Here is a 19,007-nt window from a genome sequence, read left to right as displayed (position 1 = left end):
GATTCTTAACCACTGCACCACCAGGGAAGTCACTAAATATTTTAGAAATTAAAAATATAGGGACTACCTTCTAATAGGTATTCTTTAAATATAGTTTAGATATAAACTGAACAATATTAAAATGTTCTTTATATAATAACTTTGTCATATTTATTGGTGAATATGTGGAACAAGCCATTGAAATAACTTGAAGTATGTAAACCCAAATCTCAGTATCTTGTAACCCACAATCCTGTAGAGAGATAGTGTTGGTTGTGTGAAAACTTCCTTTTTAATGGGGGATCCAGTAGAGCATACAAATGGGAAGCCTGTCGTAGATATTTTCATATTAACAACATCAAAACCTTTGTTTTGTTGGGATTATTTGGATAATAAAATATATCTAACATCACAGCAGGCATTTTTACCTTAACTATCCATGGGGATATTGAAATTCTGACTTTGGGTTTATTTTAAGAGAAAGATTGGTGAGTTGGAACATAATGGTGATTTTAAAAAATGAAACCAATGGTTTACTTTGAAGTTTAGGGTAAGGAAAGTGAGGGTCGTGTTGTAACACTAGGCCTGGTAGCTGGCTGAGCAAATTATTAAACTGTTCAATGAAAATTATCCATTCAAAATAGAGAGGTACCTTCTATTTAAATCTAGACCAAGAGAAATTAGGCTTAGCTGCCAAAATAGTAAAGCTTCGTTTTTTTTTGAAAATGTGTATTCTTTTTACAGGGCTTAATGACCTAGTTCCTCACTCTTGTGATCTGACAAATCTTGCAGAACTTTTAATTAAAGCAACTTCTGTGGCAGCACCTGGCAGCATCTATTTGCATTTACTGTTTATATGAAAGTTACAATTATAATGAAAATATTCTTTTATTTAGATTTTATGTAATAAGCTCATATGTAACTTATTCTATATGACCTTCTCTAATTAGTGTAAATCATTCCACTTAAATCCTTAGAAAGAGAAACAATTCAAAATATTTCTTTGTGTTTGATGCCTGACTTACGACTCAGTGCATTAAGTAGATTCTTTTTCCATACTCAGGCATGTGTAAAAGGCCTAATAGTTTGTGACGCTCTATAGAATTACATAGATAGCATAGTTTTTATGTTGATACTTTCAAGAATTTAAATATTGTTTATTTTGAAAATTTTTTTATGTTTGTATAAAACTATGGAAGGATCACAAACTAATAAAATGAATGCTTATTATAGAACGAGTGGGAACTAGCAAGTCAAGACGAGGGTGGAAAGGAGATTCTTCACTGCATAGCTTTCTGTTCTGTATCCCATTCCTCATGTATTAGGTTAAGTTTTCTGCAGATGTATTGTTTAGCAGCTTGACGAGGCAGGACAGGAATAAAGACGCAGACGTAAAGAATGGACTTGAGGACACGGGGAGGGGGAAGGGTAAACTAGGACGAAGTGAGAGAGTAGCATTGACATATATACACTACCAAATGTAAAATAGATGGCTAGTGGAAAGCAGCTGCATAGCACAGGGAGATCAGCTCGGTACTTTGTGACCACCTAGAGGGGTGGGAATGGGAGGGGAGGAGGGAGACACAAGAGGGAGGGGGTATGGGGATATATGTATACATATAGCTGATTCACTTTGTGATACAGCAGAAACTAACACATCATTATAAAGCAATTATACTCCAATAAAGATGTTTAAAAAAAAACTGAAAAAAAAATGATGATGATGATAGTGGTGACTAACAACCATTGACTCTTTACTATCTATGTACCATACTGTATACTGTATGTGGTAAGTGTTTTAGGTGTGTTATGTCTTTTGGTGCTTGCCTGGCGACTAGAAGTACTCTTTTTTTTTTTTTAAATTATTTATTTTTATTTATTTATTTTTGGCTGTGTTGGGTCTTCGTTTTCTGTGTGAGGGCTTTCTCTAGTTGCGGCAAGCGGGGGCCACTCTTCATTGCGGTGTGCGGGCCTCTGACTGTCGCAGCCTCTCTTGTTGCGGAGCACAGGCTCCAGATGCGCAGGCTCAGTAGTTGTGGCTCACAGGCCTAGTCGCTCCGCGGCATGTGGGATCTTCCCAGACCAGGGCTTGAACCCATGTCCCCTGCATTGGCAGGCAGATTCCCAACCACTGCGCCACCAGGGAAGCCCCTAGAAGTACTCTTATCTCCACTTTACAGGTGAGGAAGTTGAGGCTTAAGCAAGGCTAAGTAACTTGCCCAAGGTCACAGAGCTAATAAGAGGTAGAGCAGAGATTCAGAACCAGGTCTGTCTGATCTAGTCTCATGGTCTTCATCATTATTCTCTACTGCCTCTTTGTAAAGTAAAAGGAACCAAAATATCACGTAAAAAAGCAAACAAACAAAAACAGATAGACATAGCTGAGACCAATTATAATGTAATATTTGTTTTGTCAGTAGGTTGGAGAAGTATTGGAACTGGTCATTGTAATTCATATTTGCATTTTTTTAAAAAAATAAATTTATTTATTTATTTATGGCTGTGTTGGGTCTTCGTTGCTGCATGTGGGCTTTCTCTAGTCGCGTCAAGTGGGGGCTACTCTTCGTTGCGGTGCGCAGGCTTCTCACTGCGGTGGCTTCTCTTCTTGTGGAGCACGGGCTCTAGGCACGCGGGCTCAGTAGTGTGGCATACGGGCTCAGTAGTGTGGCTCGCAGGCTCTAGAGCGCAGGATCAGTAGCTGTGACTCACGGGCTTAGTTGCTCCGCGGCACGTGGGATCTTCCCAGACCAGGGCTCGAACCCGTGTCCCCTGCATTGGCAGGCGGATTCTTAACCACTGCGCCACCAGGGAAGCCCCCATATTTGCATTTAAATAATGAATGTAGGTAGTTAAAAATGTGGGTGTTACAGAGTAGTAACATTATTTAAATAATTGCCCTGGATTCTTAAACCATTTTAAAAAATCAGTTTTGTGGTTTTTGTTCCTTAGCATAAGCCGGACCAAGTTGAAGGAGGTGGAGTCAGCAGCATGCAGTGGGACTGTGAAGGGTGAACAGTGCACCAACAAAGCCCTTCCATTCACCAGACATTGTTTCCAACGTATCCTCTTAACTAAATCAAGTGTGCATTGAAAAGTACTAATTCATTGGGGTGATATGTTTCATTCTTAGGCCAAGTGATGAATGACTTTTGAAATCATAACTAATATTGAAAATAATTTTTATATTACTTCTCATTTTCTTGGTGTCCTCTGAGTAGTTTTTTTCTGCTTATATCATTGTGACTCTGTATTCAAGAATCATGTCAAAATGAGCAAAGTTGACAGCAAGCAATAGGTTTTTCCAGTGGCTGTCACTTACATAAATTTTGTTAATAGGATTCTGGTCCTTCCAGTGGTTCTAGGTAGTTTGTATGAGGCAACCATGACACTCATTGATGGGAAAGTCAAATCCCATTATTCAAAAGCTGTTTTTAGTCTTCCAAGAAAGTTATGCAGTTTTACAGTACACTTTTTGCTATGGGATTAATTTGCTATTTTTATCGAATATGCTGCTGATTTGAGATGAGTGAAAGATAACAAACATCACTGACTAGGAAAGAAGATATCTTAAGACAGGATATACTTGAGGAAAACCTATGTTAAGGAGCTTCAGACTGGTTATGAAATCTTATTACTTTCACTTTTATTAAACATATGAAGTTGAGTAGCATTTTAAAAATTTATATAGTTGCAATTACTTTTCTGAATTTTGCCTTCCTTTCTGTTCTTGGTGTTGTATTTTCACAGCTTTTTCAGCAGTAGTTTCTATGCAGTAAAGGCTTTATAAATAGCCTTAACCGTAAAATCATAAAGGAAAAATGAAAGGTATTTCCTTAATAGATATAAAGTAAATCTATGGAAATGTAGTTAGTGGCTGGCTAAAAGTATAGGTGCTTAAAAATGATGATGATAAAAAGCTGATATTCCAATTTTAATGGTACAGTTTTGATTTAAAAGTAATTTTTCATAAGTTATAAGTTTGAGTTTGGTGTTGGAAGTGTGAAATGAAAAATTCAAATTTGGATAGTCAAGTTTTTTGTAATTATATCTTTAAATATTTATTCTTGATGAGTATCTTAGGCAGAAATTTTCCTTAAAAGAAAGTTTTTTGTTTGTTTGTTTTTAATCATCATAGTGGAACTTTTAGGAGTCAGTGTGTTAGGAAGGAAATGACCCTGCTTCTCCAAATAACAGAAATCACAATGGCCATAAATCACAATGGGAGACTCATGTTAGAAGCTCATGAGCAAAATAGACTCCTTCAGAAGTATATTCTGAGAAATAAAGATGATAAGCTCAAACTATTATCATTTTTCTATTATTAGTAGTTGGGTTGGTTCTTTAGCTTTTATAGATAATAAAATTTATACTTAACTAAGCACAAGTTAGGGAAGAAACAAATTTTATGTAGAACTCGAAAAATTAAATGGTTTCAGTGTATTTTATTCCTAACTTAAAAAAACCCCCAGATATCCTCTTGAACCGCTCTCAGCAACTCTTCTCAAGTTGCACGGCCAAGTTTGCAGACGGACAGCAGTGCTCTGTGCCCGTGTTTGACATTACACACCAGACACCTCTGTGTGAAGAACATGCCAAAAAGATGGTAAGTTCAAATTTTATTTTCTGCAACAGAGGCGTTCAAAGTTTATATATATATATTTTAAATTGTACTGAAGTATAGTTGATTTACAATGTTGTGTTCATTTCTTCTGTACAGCAAAGTGACTCAGTTATACATATATGTATATACATACTCTTTTTCATATTCTTTTTCATTATGGTTTTCACAGGATATTGAATGCAGTTCCCTGTGCTGTACAGTAGGCACTTGTTTATCCATCCTATATATAATAGCTTGAGGCTTTCAAAGTTTTGATAGCTGTCCAGAGTAGGAAATATTTTATGACTTAGTACAAACTATATGTGTATGTAAATCACTGAAACAAGTTTTGTGAAACAATACCCTTTTAGTACCTCATATTTTGTAGTCTCTTCTATTTCACTAAAAAAAAAAAAAAAAATGCTGGTCATAACCTATTGAATTAATTTTATACCCTCACTGAAAAAAAACACCGTTCTAGAAAGTATTTAGTAGTTAGTTAGATGTGGTCATTGTGTTTATTATCTACACCTAGTCTATACTTCTCTTCTCCTCAAGATACATTTTCTTATACATAGGCAGATTTCCCAAGATCTTTCTTTGCTCCATTTCTCTAGGATTTTGCTTTTCTTATATATAATTCTGCGAATGTCTTGGATATTTGATGAAATTTCAGCCAAAAGCCAACCCGTATTATAATTCCACTGGACTTAATTATTGCTTTAGTTAATGCTGGTAGCGTAAGCCCTAATTAATTCAGAATAATTTGGAGAGAAAAGTCTGAATTAGTGAACTACCTGAATTATATAATCACTTAAAATAAATGCATTTCACCCATCAGACACTTACTGAGTTGTTCTGCTATTTGCAAGGTATTGTGCTAGGTACCTATGCATTAAAAAGTTGAATAAGACAACTCTTACCTGCTATGAGCATATTTTAGTTTGCAGGATGCATCAGGGTAACCAAGTGGCCATTGGACAGGACTTAGTAGTGTAACACTGTGGTCCTGGCTTTGCCACTAGCTATATGTATAACATGGACTATTGAGTCATCCTTTCTAGACCTCAGTTGCCATGTATGAAGTTTACCGGCTTCTTCTCTAAGAACCTGTTTTGTTTTCTAGATTTCCTTTATGGACCATATATTTTGAAAAGTTGTATACTAAACTATGTATACAAATATTGAATAATTACTTTCCCATTTTAATTTAAAAACATTTAAAATATAGACATTTTTGTTAGCTTATTGAGGTTTTATCACGGTTAAAGAATGACTTCCATATGTTTTTTGAACCACTTTTGTGGACCTTCATTGATTTCACAGACCCTTGGTAATACGGGCACTGTAGCTTTCAAACCACTGAAGTAAATGATCCTGGTTGTAAATGTTGGTTTTAGAATTATACCATTCCATCATACTTCTAATAAGACTAGGAAAATATTGTTAGATAGGGAGGCTGTACTTTAGGACCTGCTTTATTGATTTAGTGAGTTGATGATTAGTATAACAGTTTTTATGTGAATGCTTCTAAAGAAATTGAAAGCAGTTTATACTTTTCAGCTTGTTAAACATTCCTACTTAGGTAGATTCAGCCAGGCAAAAAGAAGGTTGAATTAGTATAATAAAATTAGTCATCAAATAATATATATTTTATATAATAATGTAAAATAAAAATACAGTATAAAATAATATTAATCAGGTTTTTAAAAGTTATTTTCAATGCAAAGTTTCTATAATACGATACAGATGGCTTTCTCTCTGAAGGCAGTTGTAGAATCTGACACTAGTTTGAGCTATTTTTAAGTTAAAAATTACATAAGAGTAGAGCAAACACTTGTATTCCATCCGTCCCCCAGTGAGAGACTAACACTGGGTGATAAAAACTGTGCAAATCTCATGGCTCTACTTTCAGACTATATCTTGAATTCACACACATTTTACCAACTTCGCTGCTACCATTTTAGCCTTGGCTACCATCATCTTTGCCTACATTATTGTAATAGTCTGCTAATTAGTCTCCCTTCTTCCTGCCATGCCCCCTGTGCCCGGATGTGTTGCTCACATATCAGCCAGGGTAGACTATGCATGTGGGTCCCACTGTCTTTGAATTTACATATAGTAAAGTTCACTCTTAGTGTTCAGTACTATGAATTTTGACATGCATACAGATACATAATCAAGATACAGAATCATTCTGTCACCCCCAAAAGTCTCTCGTGCTGCCCTTTGTAGTCAGCCCTTTTCTCTCCCCACTGATCTGTTTCTGTCTGTATAATTTTACATTTTCCAGAATGTCTTCTAAATGGAATCATTCAGTATGTAGCCTTTAGAGCAGGCCTTTTAGAATATACATCTGATAATTTTAGTTCCCTGATCAAAACTTTCCAGTGGCTTCCCGTCGCATCTAGAATCCAATCCGAAATTCTTACCATGCCTATGAGGCACTTCCTGATCTGGCCCTGGCAGCCTCTCCAGCTTCGTCTTATACCCTCTCCTCACTTCCACAGCTCCAGCAACATTGGCCTTCTTGCTCTTTCTTAAACACTCTAAGTATGCTCCCACCTCAGGGACTTTCTGCTTGTTTTTCTCTTTTCCTGGAGTGTTCTTTCCCCAGATTCTCCATGTCTCACTCCTTCATTTCCCTCAGGTTTCTGATCAAGTGTCAGTTCATTTCTGCCTCCCCTCTACCCTGCTACTTTTTATCCTCGTACTCTACCTTATTTTTCTTCCTAACATTTATATTTGCCTAAATTATTTATTAATTAGTTTGTTTATTGTCTGAATCCCCCTACTAGAATGTAAACTTCACAAAGGCAGGAACATTTTTTTGTTCAATGCTACTATATCCCCAGTGCTTGGAACAAAGATACTCCATAAGTAATTGTTAAATAAATTATCGGTTAGGCACATGGCTTGTGGGGGAGAGGGGTGAGGTTCTGAACTGGACTCAGCCACTTGATAGGACAGCCATTGGTAGAAGAGGCTAGAGCTGCCCGAGGTCCAGGCTGGCAGACAGAACATGGTATTCAACAGGTATGAGACCATACAACAGATGGTAAGTTACTAAATGCGTTGTCCTGCATAGAAGTAGAATGGGACAGTGAGAATGCTGGGAGTGAACAGTGTTTGTAAGTAGTGTAGGTAAATGAACAGTTGGCCTTATTAGGAAAGCCTCTAGGACACAGGTGCTCTCTGGAGGAGCTAAGTAAGGGAATACCAAGAGCCAGGCAGGGTCTCAGTCATGGGCACTTCTGTGTGGAGGAACTGGCACGTTACCAAAAACGTTGCCTGGCTACACAGCATAAGCCTAAGAGAGTAAGACAGAAGCCTAGAAGCAGAACCAGTAGGACTTGTATATTCTTGGCTAGAGCTCTCTTCCTCCCTCCTGCTCAAGATTCACACTGGTCCTAGAGGGAAATCCTGGAATGGATGCCAGCACCTGGTGGGTACTAGTAGCTGCTTATTCACTATTTATTCAGTTACACAGTGGGCATAAAAAAAGGAGATGTCAAGTGTTGAACCAAAAGGAATTACAGAGGCTGGGAAGCAGCCTCTTTTTTGTTGTTTTCTAAATTTGTGACTTTTGAGTCTGTAATTGTGTTTGGATTCAAGTATTTGTCTGGGACTAAACATCTTTTAGATTTCCTAAATTTATGCTTAATTTTATTCTTTCTTGCTTTGAATTTGTTTGATGCTAGTGATAATTATTAGTCTTCAGATCTTTTTATGTATTTGATTATAAGAGTTATTACTGAGTTCATCAACTCAAAGGTGACATCAATCGTAAAAACCACGATTGTTTTATATACCACCAAGAAGGAAAAAATGTTGCACAGTGCATTTCTTATCGCTTAAAATTTTTATTTTATACTTACCAAAATAGCTTTTTTAGTCTTAGATAGACATAGATATTTTTATCTTCTATAGTGCTCCTGGTTTCAGCTAATTCTTGGTGTGTGAAAGGCAGTATTTTCTACAAACATCTACTATAACACAGCTCTGTCCACTTTGTGGATTATTTTCCTTTTTCATTTGGTTGTTGCTTTGCAATAAAAAGGTGGGTGGGGGGGATTGTGGTCAGTTCTTCAATAATGAATATTTGCTTCACCAGTAACAGTTTTATACACTGCCGCTTTTTGTGCCTTTCTGCATACACAGCAGTTTTTCGTCTGCATGTAAAACCAACAATGCACATACCTTCATTCAAACAACGACAGTACAAAGAGCTATGACCAACTTTGAACATGTAGGCAGCACCAACTGTAATGACCATCACCTGGCTGACGGCAGTAATAATATGCTGTCATTGTAAAATGCTTTCCAATTGTAGAGAGAGTAAAATGTGCATCTGGGTCTTCAGATTTAAGGGTACTAGCTGAAGAAAGCTAGTTGTAGTGCAGGTTTCTTATTCCTTCCTGGTTCTTCTTCCTTTGCCTCCTCACTTAATTGCAGCAGTTTTATAAAGCTGTGTGCCCATTGTCTTCTCTCTTTACCATGTCTCCCTGGTCCCTATAAATTATTTGAAGGACTTTTACTGTGTCATGATTTCCAGGTCTCCATCTCCATCCCTGTCTTCCTTCCTGTGCACCAGATACGGTTTTCTCCTGCCTCCCTGGACGTCGTCACACCTCAAACTCTATCTGAGCCCAGCTGAATTCCTTAACTTTTTTTCTGATTCTGTTTATTCTGCTGTGTTCTGTATCCCAACTAATGGCATTATCCCCTAACAATCACCTCAACTAGAAATCCTGGACACATTGGAGAATTTTATATTCCCCTCATCCTCACCACATCCAAGGAGCTGTCACATCTTGAGAATTCTCTCTCAACAGGCCCTCGCTTTTCCATTCCTGCTCACTTTGCCCTCAGCTATTTATCAGTCTCGTAATACTTGTTGAAATAGCCCTCTGATTGGAACTATTTCCTCCACTCACTTGCCTCTTCTCTTTATCCCTTTACATTGCTACCAGGATAGTTAATCCTTTTAAAACATGTACTCCTGTCATCAAAAATCATTTCCCATTGCCTATAAAATAAAGTTTAAAATCCTGAACAGAGTATTCAAAGTCATACAGGATCTGGTTCCAGACTTCTTTAGAGCTTACTTTTATATTTTGTCCTCCATTATACCCCGAGCAATAGTCATACCCAATTATTTGCTGTCCTTTCTGTCTGTTTGTGCCATTTCCTTTAGCCTAGAATGATCTTCCCCCTTATCCCAACAGCTTAAAATCCTGTTTATCCTTTAATCTCACATAATTACAAATGCAGGATTTTCCTTTTGTGTACCCTTAGAAGGTGTTTATATCATTATTGCCCAGTTTTTTCTACTGTATTTATGTATCCTTGTAGTCATGTTTTTCCCATGGGAGACTAAGTTCTTTGAGAGCACAAATCAAATTTTATTCAATTTTTTATACTACAGCACCTATGACAATGCCTGTAAATGTGGGATGAGCTATATGTATATATTGAATTGATTTGAATTAAATTTTAAAATGAATTTCTTCCTCATTTAATTATCGTTATACATAGTTTTAGGCACTGTATAGAATTTTAAGAGATATAAGTATTTTTTTTCAGATAGTTGTTTGGTTTTTCCCAAATAATCTCAGTTTAAAAATACCCATTTATTCGTTCCAAAGGATAATTTCTTGAGAGGAGATAGCTCCCGTAAAGTTCAGCACCAGCAGCAGAGGAAACCCAGGAAAAAAACCAAGCCTCCTGCACTTACCAAAAAACACAAGAAGAAGAGAAGGCGTGGACCTCGTCGACCCCAAAAACCCATTCCCCCTGCAGTGCCTCAGGGGAACCTCAGCATGCCCACCAGCGTCTCACTGCCAGTGGAGGCCTCTCACATCCGGTCAGTGATGGCGCCAGAGTTCACGTCTCCTTTACGTGTTCTGATTGTTCTCAGAACATCTGGCTTCATTCACTTTTCTAGTGTTGGAAGTAGGCTAAAGGAACCATTTGGTATATAAGCCTAGACTTTGTAGTTTCCAGTATGATTTTTTACAAAATATCTGATGGGGTTAGATCTGAAGTAAAGCTTTTGATAACCAAGAGAGCAAATGCTGATATTGGGAATTTAATTGACTACTCTCAGATTTTTCTGTTTCAACAGAAATTCCATATATGTTCCAACAGAAATATTCCATCAGAAATCTGATGCATTATTAATTTTGGCAGGGGTAATAAGCATTTTGACCAGATGAATGAGGCTTCTGTTTCAGCTAAACATCCCAGTTTTATCTGTTTCATTTTTAAAAATTTATTTATTTATTCATTCATTCATTTATTATTTATTTATTTTGGCTGCACTGGGTTTTCATTGCTGTGCGCGGGCTTTCTCTAGTTGCGGCGAGCGGGGGCTACTCTTCGTTGTGGTGCGCGGGCTTCTCATTGCGGTGGCTTCTCTTGTTGCGGAGCACGGGCTCTAGAGCGCAGGCTCAGTAGCTGTGGCGCCCGGGCTTAGTTGCCCCGCGGCATGTGGCATCTTCCCGGACCAGGGCTCGAACGCGTGTCCCCTGCATTGGCACAGGCGGGTTCTTAACCAGTGCGCCACCAGGGAAGCCCCGTTTCTTTTTTTTTTTTTTTTAATTATTATTTTGACCAGATTTTAAATTCTACTAGAAAGTACTAAGACACACTTGATATACCAATTTGTAATTCATTTTACTAGTGCACCAAATTGTCATTCATTCTACTAATTTGCAGTAAAAATAGTTATCTCCAAATGGTTGTCTTCTCTTAATACACGGGTAAGCGTTGTAGGAGTGTGTAACTGCATACGGCGAGGTCTGTCGTTTTGGTTTCCGATTTCCTTCTCTTAAAGTAGGAAGGGAGACATTTTGAGTTAGGATTTTCCGTTTTTGCATCGACAGACTTGTCTCGGGGACACTGGTGTGGCGGTCAAGTGGGGAGGGGGCGGGGCCAATCGTGTCGTCTTCCCCAGGAGCCCGTCCACGCCAGAGCTGAGTGCTGATGAGCTGCCGGATGACATTGCCAATGAGATCACTGACATTCCACATGACTTGGAATTGAACCAGGAGGACTTTTCAGACGTCCTGCCGCGGCTACCTGATGACTTACAAGATTTTGATTTTTTTGAAGGTATGGTCAATGTTTTGATTGGCGAAAACTGGTTTTCAAAATGAGTTTTTTAAAGGGGGAGGTAACTTTTTTGAGATATGTTTGGAGTATCCCTCCTCACGTGTAACGTCTTTCACCAGAGACGGGAAAGGTAAAGCACTAAGACTGTTTTACTCTTTTTAGAAGGTGAGGCATGTACAGTTTTTAAACTGATATCCTAGCCTTAGTGGATCAGTACGTTTGAGAGCTAGGTTTATAACTTTGTTCCTTTACTTGTTTATTATCTTTGGCCGCACCGCGCAGCACGCGGGATCTTAGTTCCCCGACCAGGGATTGAACGCGGGGCCGCGGCAGTGAAAGCCCTAAGTCCCAACCACTGGACCGCCAGGGAAGGCACCTACTTCCGTTTATTTTTGCACAAAGACATTTTAAATTTGAGTTTGTTGATACCTTTCAGAACTTGTCCTCATTTTAATACCCCACCCTGTACTTAAGTTGAAGTGCACTTTTCCAGAACAAAGTTGACTCAATACCGCCAATTCTCTAGTGCTTTCAGGGGAAATCTTTTATACTCTTAGAAGGTTTCTTTCACCATTAAAAACTGGATATTTGGGGGGTGATCAGTAAAGTTCCTAACAATGGATTTTTTATATTGGAAATGAAATCAGCGAGGCCTGTGACTTCCACGTTGTGAAGATCACTTAGAAATGGGAGAAGGGTGAGAGGGGAAGGGTAGAGAGTAACCAGAAGCATTTCTAAAGGGAGCCTATGAAGCGAGCTGAGTGCTTGGTGTTGCGCTGAAATACGCACGTGAGTTCTGTATTCTAGGCCTCACAGCTGCCCTTCCAGCTGGAAGAGCCCAGGAGTAGAGGCACAAAGCCGGCTCCTCCCGCACAGCCTTTTGTCTCAGATCCGAACTGATTGACGTGTTTTCCGCTTTAATGACGTTAATATGACTTCGGGTAAAAACATACGTGGAATCAGATAGTCAGCCCGGGTTTTACACTGGTAACGCTTAGACTCCTAAGCACCGCACACTTTGCTCAGATGGCTTCTGATGGTGCTGTAAACGAACTGAAGGTGCGATTCGGGCCGGGACAGCTTCACCCCTCACACCTGTCCTGCAGCCGAATGTTTCACTTTTTCCTTTCCATCCGATCCTTAATAGAATATTGTTACCAATGATTCCGCCGTACGATTTTTGTGGTCGGGGGCGCTGAAAGCTCTGCTGACTGTTGATGGCTCTCGTTTACTCAGGCAAGAACGGGGATCTCCTCCCCACCACCGAAGAGGCCGAGGAGCTCGAACGGGCCTTGCAGGCCGTGACTTCTCTCGAGTGCCTGAGTACCATCGGGGTGCTCACCCAGTCAGACGGTGTACCCGTCCAGGAGTTGTCAGACAGAGGAATAGGGGTGTTCTCCACAGGGACTGGAGCTTCAGGAATTCAGTCCCTGAGCCGAGAGGTAAACACGGACCTGGGGGAGCTGCTGAATGGGCGTATAGTACACGACAATTTTCCTAGTCTAGAGCTGGATGAGAACCTGCTCCGTTCTGCTACCTTGTCTAACCCACCTACACCCCTGGCAGGGCAGATCCAGGGGCAGTTCTCTGCCCCAGCCAACGTTGGCCTTACTTCTGCCACTCTGATCAGCCAGAGTGCACTTGGGGAGAGAGCCTTCCCAGGACAGTTTCATGGACTTCATGATGGCAGCCATGCCTCCCAGAGGCCACATCCTGCCCAGCTGCTGAGCAAGGCAGACGACCTAATCACCTCACGACAGCAATACAGCAGTGATCATTCACACTCCTCGCCCCATGGAAGCCATTATGACAGCGAGCACGTGCCGTCCCCCTACAGTGACCATATCACCTCTCCCCACACGACATCTTACTCTGGTGATAACATGGCAGCTACCTTTTCAGCAGAGATGCCCATCATGGCGCAGCACTTGCTCCCAACCCAACTTGAGGTGCCACTTGGAGGAGCCGTAAACCCCAGGACTCACTGGGGCAATCTCCCTGTCAGCCTCGGAGACCCCTCTCCATTTAGCAACCTTCTCGGCGCAGACGGACATCTTCTCTCCACTTCCCTGTCCACACCGCCCACCACTTCGAACTCAGAGACCACACAGCCTGCCTTCGCCACCGTGACCCCCAGCAGCTGCAGTGTGCTTCCGGGGTTACCGCAGACCAGCTTCAGTGGCATGGGGCCTTCTGCTGAACTGCTGGCCTCCACCTCTCCCAAGCAGCAACTCCCTCAGTTCAGCGCAGCCTTCGGCCACCAGCTGAGTTCTCACAGTGGCATCCCCAAGGACCTGCAGCCCAGCCACAGCTCAATAGCGCCTCCCACAGGCTTCACAGTGACAGGTGCCACAGCTACAAGTACCAATAATGCATCTTCTCCCTTTACCTCCCCTAACTGAGCGTATCTGTGTGCTTGCAGGCAGGTGGGGAACCTGGTGTTTTCTATCTTGTTTTCCTCTTTATCACCCCTCTCCCCTTTTCCTAAAGAAGATTTTAAAAATAACAGATGGGGACTAGAGGAGAACTCCCTTTTCCAGTTAAGCAAGTTACCCCGCAGTGGACCTCACTTCAGTGTTCACATGTGCTCCTTGCGCACTGGTGCTCATTCCCTCCTGGCAGGTCCACTCTCCCCCAATGGTTTCCTTAGTGGCTCAGCACAGTGACTGGATAGAATCGACTTTTAGCAGCAAGTCCTAGAAGTGAAAGATACCTCAGATTACCAGTGCCCTTTACTATTTCCTAGTATTCAGATCAATGCTTTCCATTCTAATACCAGGTCTTTACATAGGTGGTTCTAAATAGAATGAGCCTATTCATCGAGTTCCTGTGTAAGAGATGGCAAATGGTGTGTAGAGGCAGATCAAGGCTCTGACTTAGCACCAACTGCTAAACATCACATGAGGCCAGGATTCCATTCCTAATTGTGATCATGTTTGATTAAAAAGAAGAAAATTAGTCTTTTGACTGCCTGTGTGTATGTGTGCACCCACGCGTGTGTTTTTGTGCAGGGCAGGAAGCAGCTGTCCCATTGTTATTTTTTTTTTCTTTCCTAATGAGTAGAAGGCTCTTCTCCTTTCCCACATCTCACAACCCTGATAAGGTTGGTCATTCTTTCCCACTGAGTTAACCGACTTTCCTGAATGGAGAAGGGTGGTGGTCTGGTGGCGTGAATAGCACAACCCTTTTCTGCTAAGTTAGCCCAGAACACAAAAAGCTGAATTCATGTCAGTGTCCTGCAGATGTCATGAAAAGCTTGCCTGGAGGGACTGCGGGGTTGCTGCGATTCTGAGGTCTGGTGGTTGGTTATATTGCCTTTTTAGACATGCATTTGTTTCTAAATCCCTCTTCCATGGAATATATTCGCAAGATGTAATTAAAATATTTTGATGTGAAAAGCAGGATAGGTCAGATAGGTTTGGAAAGATGGGATCTGTGAACTCCTTGATCCATCTTTTGCTTTTGAATTTTTCATGTTTACAGTAGTGATTCTTTGGTAAGATTTGTAAAATGTTGAAGACACTTGTAGAATCAATGTACCAGTTGTGAAGTGATGTGTAATATCTGAAGGATACACATTTTAAAGTTTCTTTCAAAGCAGAATATGGAAATTAGACATAAATTTTACCCACCCTTTGGTACTTTTAAAATAATTTAAGTATTTAGGTTTAAGTTTGGGGAAATTTTTTTTTTTTATGTACCAGAACTTTAGGGTTAAAAATCATATTGGATAGTTTAGTAAGTTGGTGACTATGAAATGAATATGTGAGGTTTCTTTTTACCTGCCTTCTCCCCGACCCCCGATCCCCCCGCCCAAGGGTGGAACTAGATTTTAAAGGCATCTGTACTCTGCTTTTGCTGAGAAGTTTCACTGTCCCTTGAGATACCATTGGCTATTTATACCTGAGTCTAGTCTAATTTACATATATATATTTTAAGATGAGTAGAGAGAACATATCTATTAATGATGTGATATAATAATTCATTTGTCAGGGAATATTTGATCTTAATTCCTTTTCAATAGGTAAAGATTTGGATGTATTTTCCTACTTCCTATATGTATTCTCTTTATGCCATGCTAATTCTAACCAGTCCCTTCTTTTGAAAGCTTTTCTTTCTCTGCTTTTTAAAGGAATGATGGTAATCAGCAGGCATTATGCAGATAAAACGTGCCTGAGATTATGGAGGGGAAATGTCACATGACTGTATGAAATCATTATATGCCCTATTTTGTATTTATTGAAGTTTCTTTTTGTGGGCCAAAAATATGTTTGTAATATATTTAGTTTTTTTTTTTTAATCATGATAATTGATTGGAAGATTTATTTTTTAATAGCTTTGCCTTTTTTGCAGATTGAGAAATTTCTAAATTATAAAATTATGTCACAAAGCAAAATTATATTTGGTAGCACCGTAAATTTCTATTCTGAAGGGTGAGAAGAGATAATTTGAATATTTTTCACCTGTGAACTTATGTTAGTAAGCTTTTTTATTTTAATGTACTGTAATGAAATGATTATGAGTAGTTACCTCTGCTCAAAAGTGTCATTTAGTTTGCTAAACTCTTCACATCCCATTATAATCATCACGAGATAACTGTCCATTCCCAGTGATTCGATTCCGTCTCCATTGTGTACTAATTAAAGGTTGTAGCAGAGCAGCCCATTGACTTTCTTTTTTATTGAGGTAAAAGTGGTACATACACATTGACTTTCTCATCAGCCCTTCTTTGACAGTGAAGGGCAAGTCATGGGACGTCGATCTGAATTTTTCTGGCTATTTGTCCCTCGTGGTAGCTGCTTAAAATTCTTCAGTTATCAAAACTGAGTTTGCAGTAAGTTGCACATTTTATTGTTTGCAATTTTCTGTTTTCTGTGCATTTTTAAGCCCTTTTCTGCTTTCTGGTAAGGAGGCATGAAATGATCAGGAATGTTGCCAGTTACAGCTTCACACCAAAAACTTTGAGTAAATTCATTTTTGTGTAGATGCCCACGATGATAGCTGAAGAAAGGGCACCCGTAGAAAGTACCAGTGTAGGTTTGAGGAGTTAGCAAAAAAACAAATTTTTCTTCTCGTTTCGTCTACTTCAAAACAAATATCCGAGCTTGCGATTTGTTTGCTCTTGCTGTTTCTTGTGAGTCCCTTTTTGGAAGAGAGAACATCTGTGAACCCAGAGATATCTGTTATGCTGTTCTTTTAGCTAATGGAGCAATTCTAGTCTATTAGTAGTAGGTTTGCTATTAATATGTAAAGAAAGGAAGGAAGTGTCTTTTACTCCAGAAATATGAAAATCAGTGTCTTTTAAAATAGCACTTATTCTATAATAAGGCAATACTGGAATAAAAAAAACAAATTTTACATAAGGTTCTATCTAATTAGGTGGATACTAGCTTTCATTCTAGTGTTAAACTCATGAGAAATAGTGGCAAAGAAGGTTCACTCTGTTTCTGCAGTACTTTGGGACCATTTATAAAGGCCAGTTAGATTGTGTTAATGTGATTTAATTTACAAAGTTGCTGCAGTTAATGGATTCATTCTGTGCTCTGAGAATCTGAATTCCATTCTAATGTATAATATTCACTGGCTGTGATCTGTAGCATCCGAAGGAAAGATGTGTTTTTCTCCTTTACACCCTCTGCATAATTGTTAGTATTATTTTAATTAAAGTACTTAAGACATTGTTTTTCTTCTGTACAAATGGCTTAGCAATTTGCACATCTGGGTAGGTTATGTAGTTAGTAAACAATTCGCAATAGTAAATAGCAATTACATTTAACCCACCAAGTGACAGACTATGCAATGGAAAAATTTTCTAATTATCGTCGCATAGCTTATATGGCAAAGGATTATTTTTCTCTAGTAACCTACCATGTGAGATAGAACTGCTTCATAAATGACTTCCTGAGCAATTTCATGTTGGCAGGCAGTATGGCGTGTCTAGTGTCCTTCCATGAAAAGAGTATAATTTAATGAGAAGCAAATAGTAGGTATGGAGATAAAGTTGGAAAAAAATTTTTTTCTTTTTCTTAAAATTGTAGTTATTGTCTTGAGCGGTTTAAGGCTAACGAAAGCTAATACTTTATCTTTGCCAAATAGTTATTTATAAGATTTATTTCTTAAATAAGCCCAACCTCTCAACCGCAAGTTAAGAATCATCACTTTCTGTGACTAACACTAAAGCTTTTCCTTATCAGAGCTCGTTCTCAGTCAGTGATCATAATCCACAGAGGCAAAGACAGTTCTTCGATTTGGAAGGAAACAGTGTCCGTGATACATGCAGATGCCCTAGCTGTACAATTTGCTTCTTACATGAAGAAATTTATATTTCTGTTGACCTTTACCGTTGGGCTTTTATCATTGGGCACTAGAATTTGAGCCTCTGTAGGTCATGCCCATCCTGTGAATTCACTGATACCTGCCCGCAGCCCTTCCTGTGCCCCTGCATGGTGGGAGTGGCGGTGACGGGTGGTAGCTTCATCGGCAGTGCTTGTGTGGGGCACGTTGCCTTTTCTTCACGTTAGTTCATAAGATTGCTGTGGATGGTATCGCAAGAAGACGAGGATGTTAACAGCACCAGGCGAACCAGTTCAAGTTACAGCGTTAGAAATTCCTTTAAATTTTGTTTAGGTGTCTCGTTTCCAGTTTCTTCATCCTTTTCTTTTTAGCCTTCTTTTAACATTCTATTAAATTCTGTTTTTAATCTGGTATATATAGAATAATACAGTGGTCTTTTAAATGGTCAAAAGAACTCTGCAGTTTAATGAGGCAATTTAAAGGATTCCCTGGAAGAAAATGTAGTCATACCAGATCTTTCATGACAGACACCTACATCGCTCCAAGGATTTTTTCCTGACAAGAAATATATTTCTTGAGGATGGGGTGGGGGGGTGGGAATATATATGTGATAGAACGTAGATTTTTTTTTTTTTCCTCTCAATGCATTGAAAACAACTGAATTTTCATGGGCATTCTATAGAAAAGTAAAACAATGTAATGACTTCTTAATATTCTGAACTTTATAAAGCTTTCCAATATCATATTCTGGAGGGATCCAAAATCCATGTTCAATAGATTAAAGTAGCGTTTTTTAAATGCCACCTTTCAAAAGATGTGTAATAAGATATCAGTGAAGGACATAGTTGGATATCCGTTAAGCATTTTCTTCTTTCCTAACCAGTGAGTTAGGAAAGAAAACATAAAACATAAATGAATAATTATGTCTCTCCTAATGACCAGTGTCATTAATGCGAAAATTGTGGGTCAAACTTAGCCTTATTTCTAAATAGCAAAAATTCTCTTTTCACTCCAGTTC

At 39.2% G+C, this 19,007-nt stretch overlaps 1 protein-coding gene across 6 annotated transcripts in view; it reads left to right on the top strand.

Moving 5' to 3' along the window:
* The window catches only part of INO80D (INO80 complex subunit D), a 64,645-nt gene extending 46,103 nt beyond the window's left edge, over window positions 1–18,542 (top strand). For all 6 annotated transcript variants that reach the window (XM_057551595.1, XM_007190584.2, XM_057551596.1 and 3 more), the window contains 5 exons: window positions 2,929–3,038; window positions 4,449–4,582; window positions 10,228–10,445; window positions 11,538–11,695; window positions 12,932–18,542. In XM_057551595.1, the coding sequence (XP_057407578.1) occupies window positions 2,929–3,038; window positions 4,449–4,582; window positions 10,228–10,445; window positions 11,538–11,695; window positions 12,932–14,097 (1,786 nt within the window). In that variant the 3' untranslated portion in view covers window positions 14,098–18,542. The remainder of the gene's footprint in view (window positions 1–2,928; window positions 3,039–4,448; window positions 4,583–10,227; window positions 10,446–11,537; window positions 11,696–12,931) is intronic.
* Window positions 18,543–19,007: the final 465 nt, after the last annotated feature.

The sequence above is a fragment of the Balaenoptera acutorostrata genome, chromosome 8 (assembly GCF_949987535.1).
Source record: "Balaenoptera acutorostrata chromosome 8, mBalAcu1.1, whole genome shotgun sequence".
Classification (NCBI taxonomy): domain Eukaryota; kingdom Metazoa; phylum Chordata; class Mammalia; order Artiodactyla; family Balaenopteridae; genus Balaenoptera; species Balaenoptera acutorostrata.
This window is presented reverse-complemented; position numbering and strand designations above follow the sequence as displayed.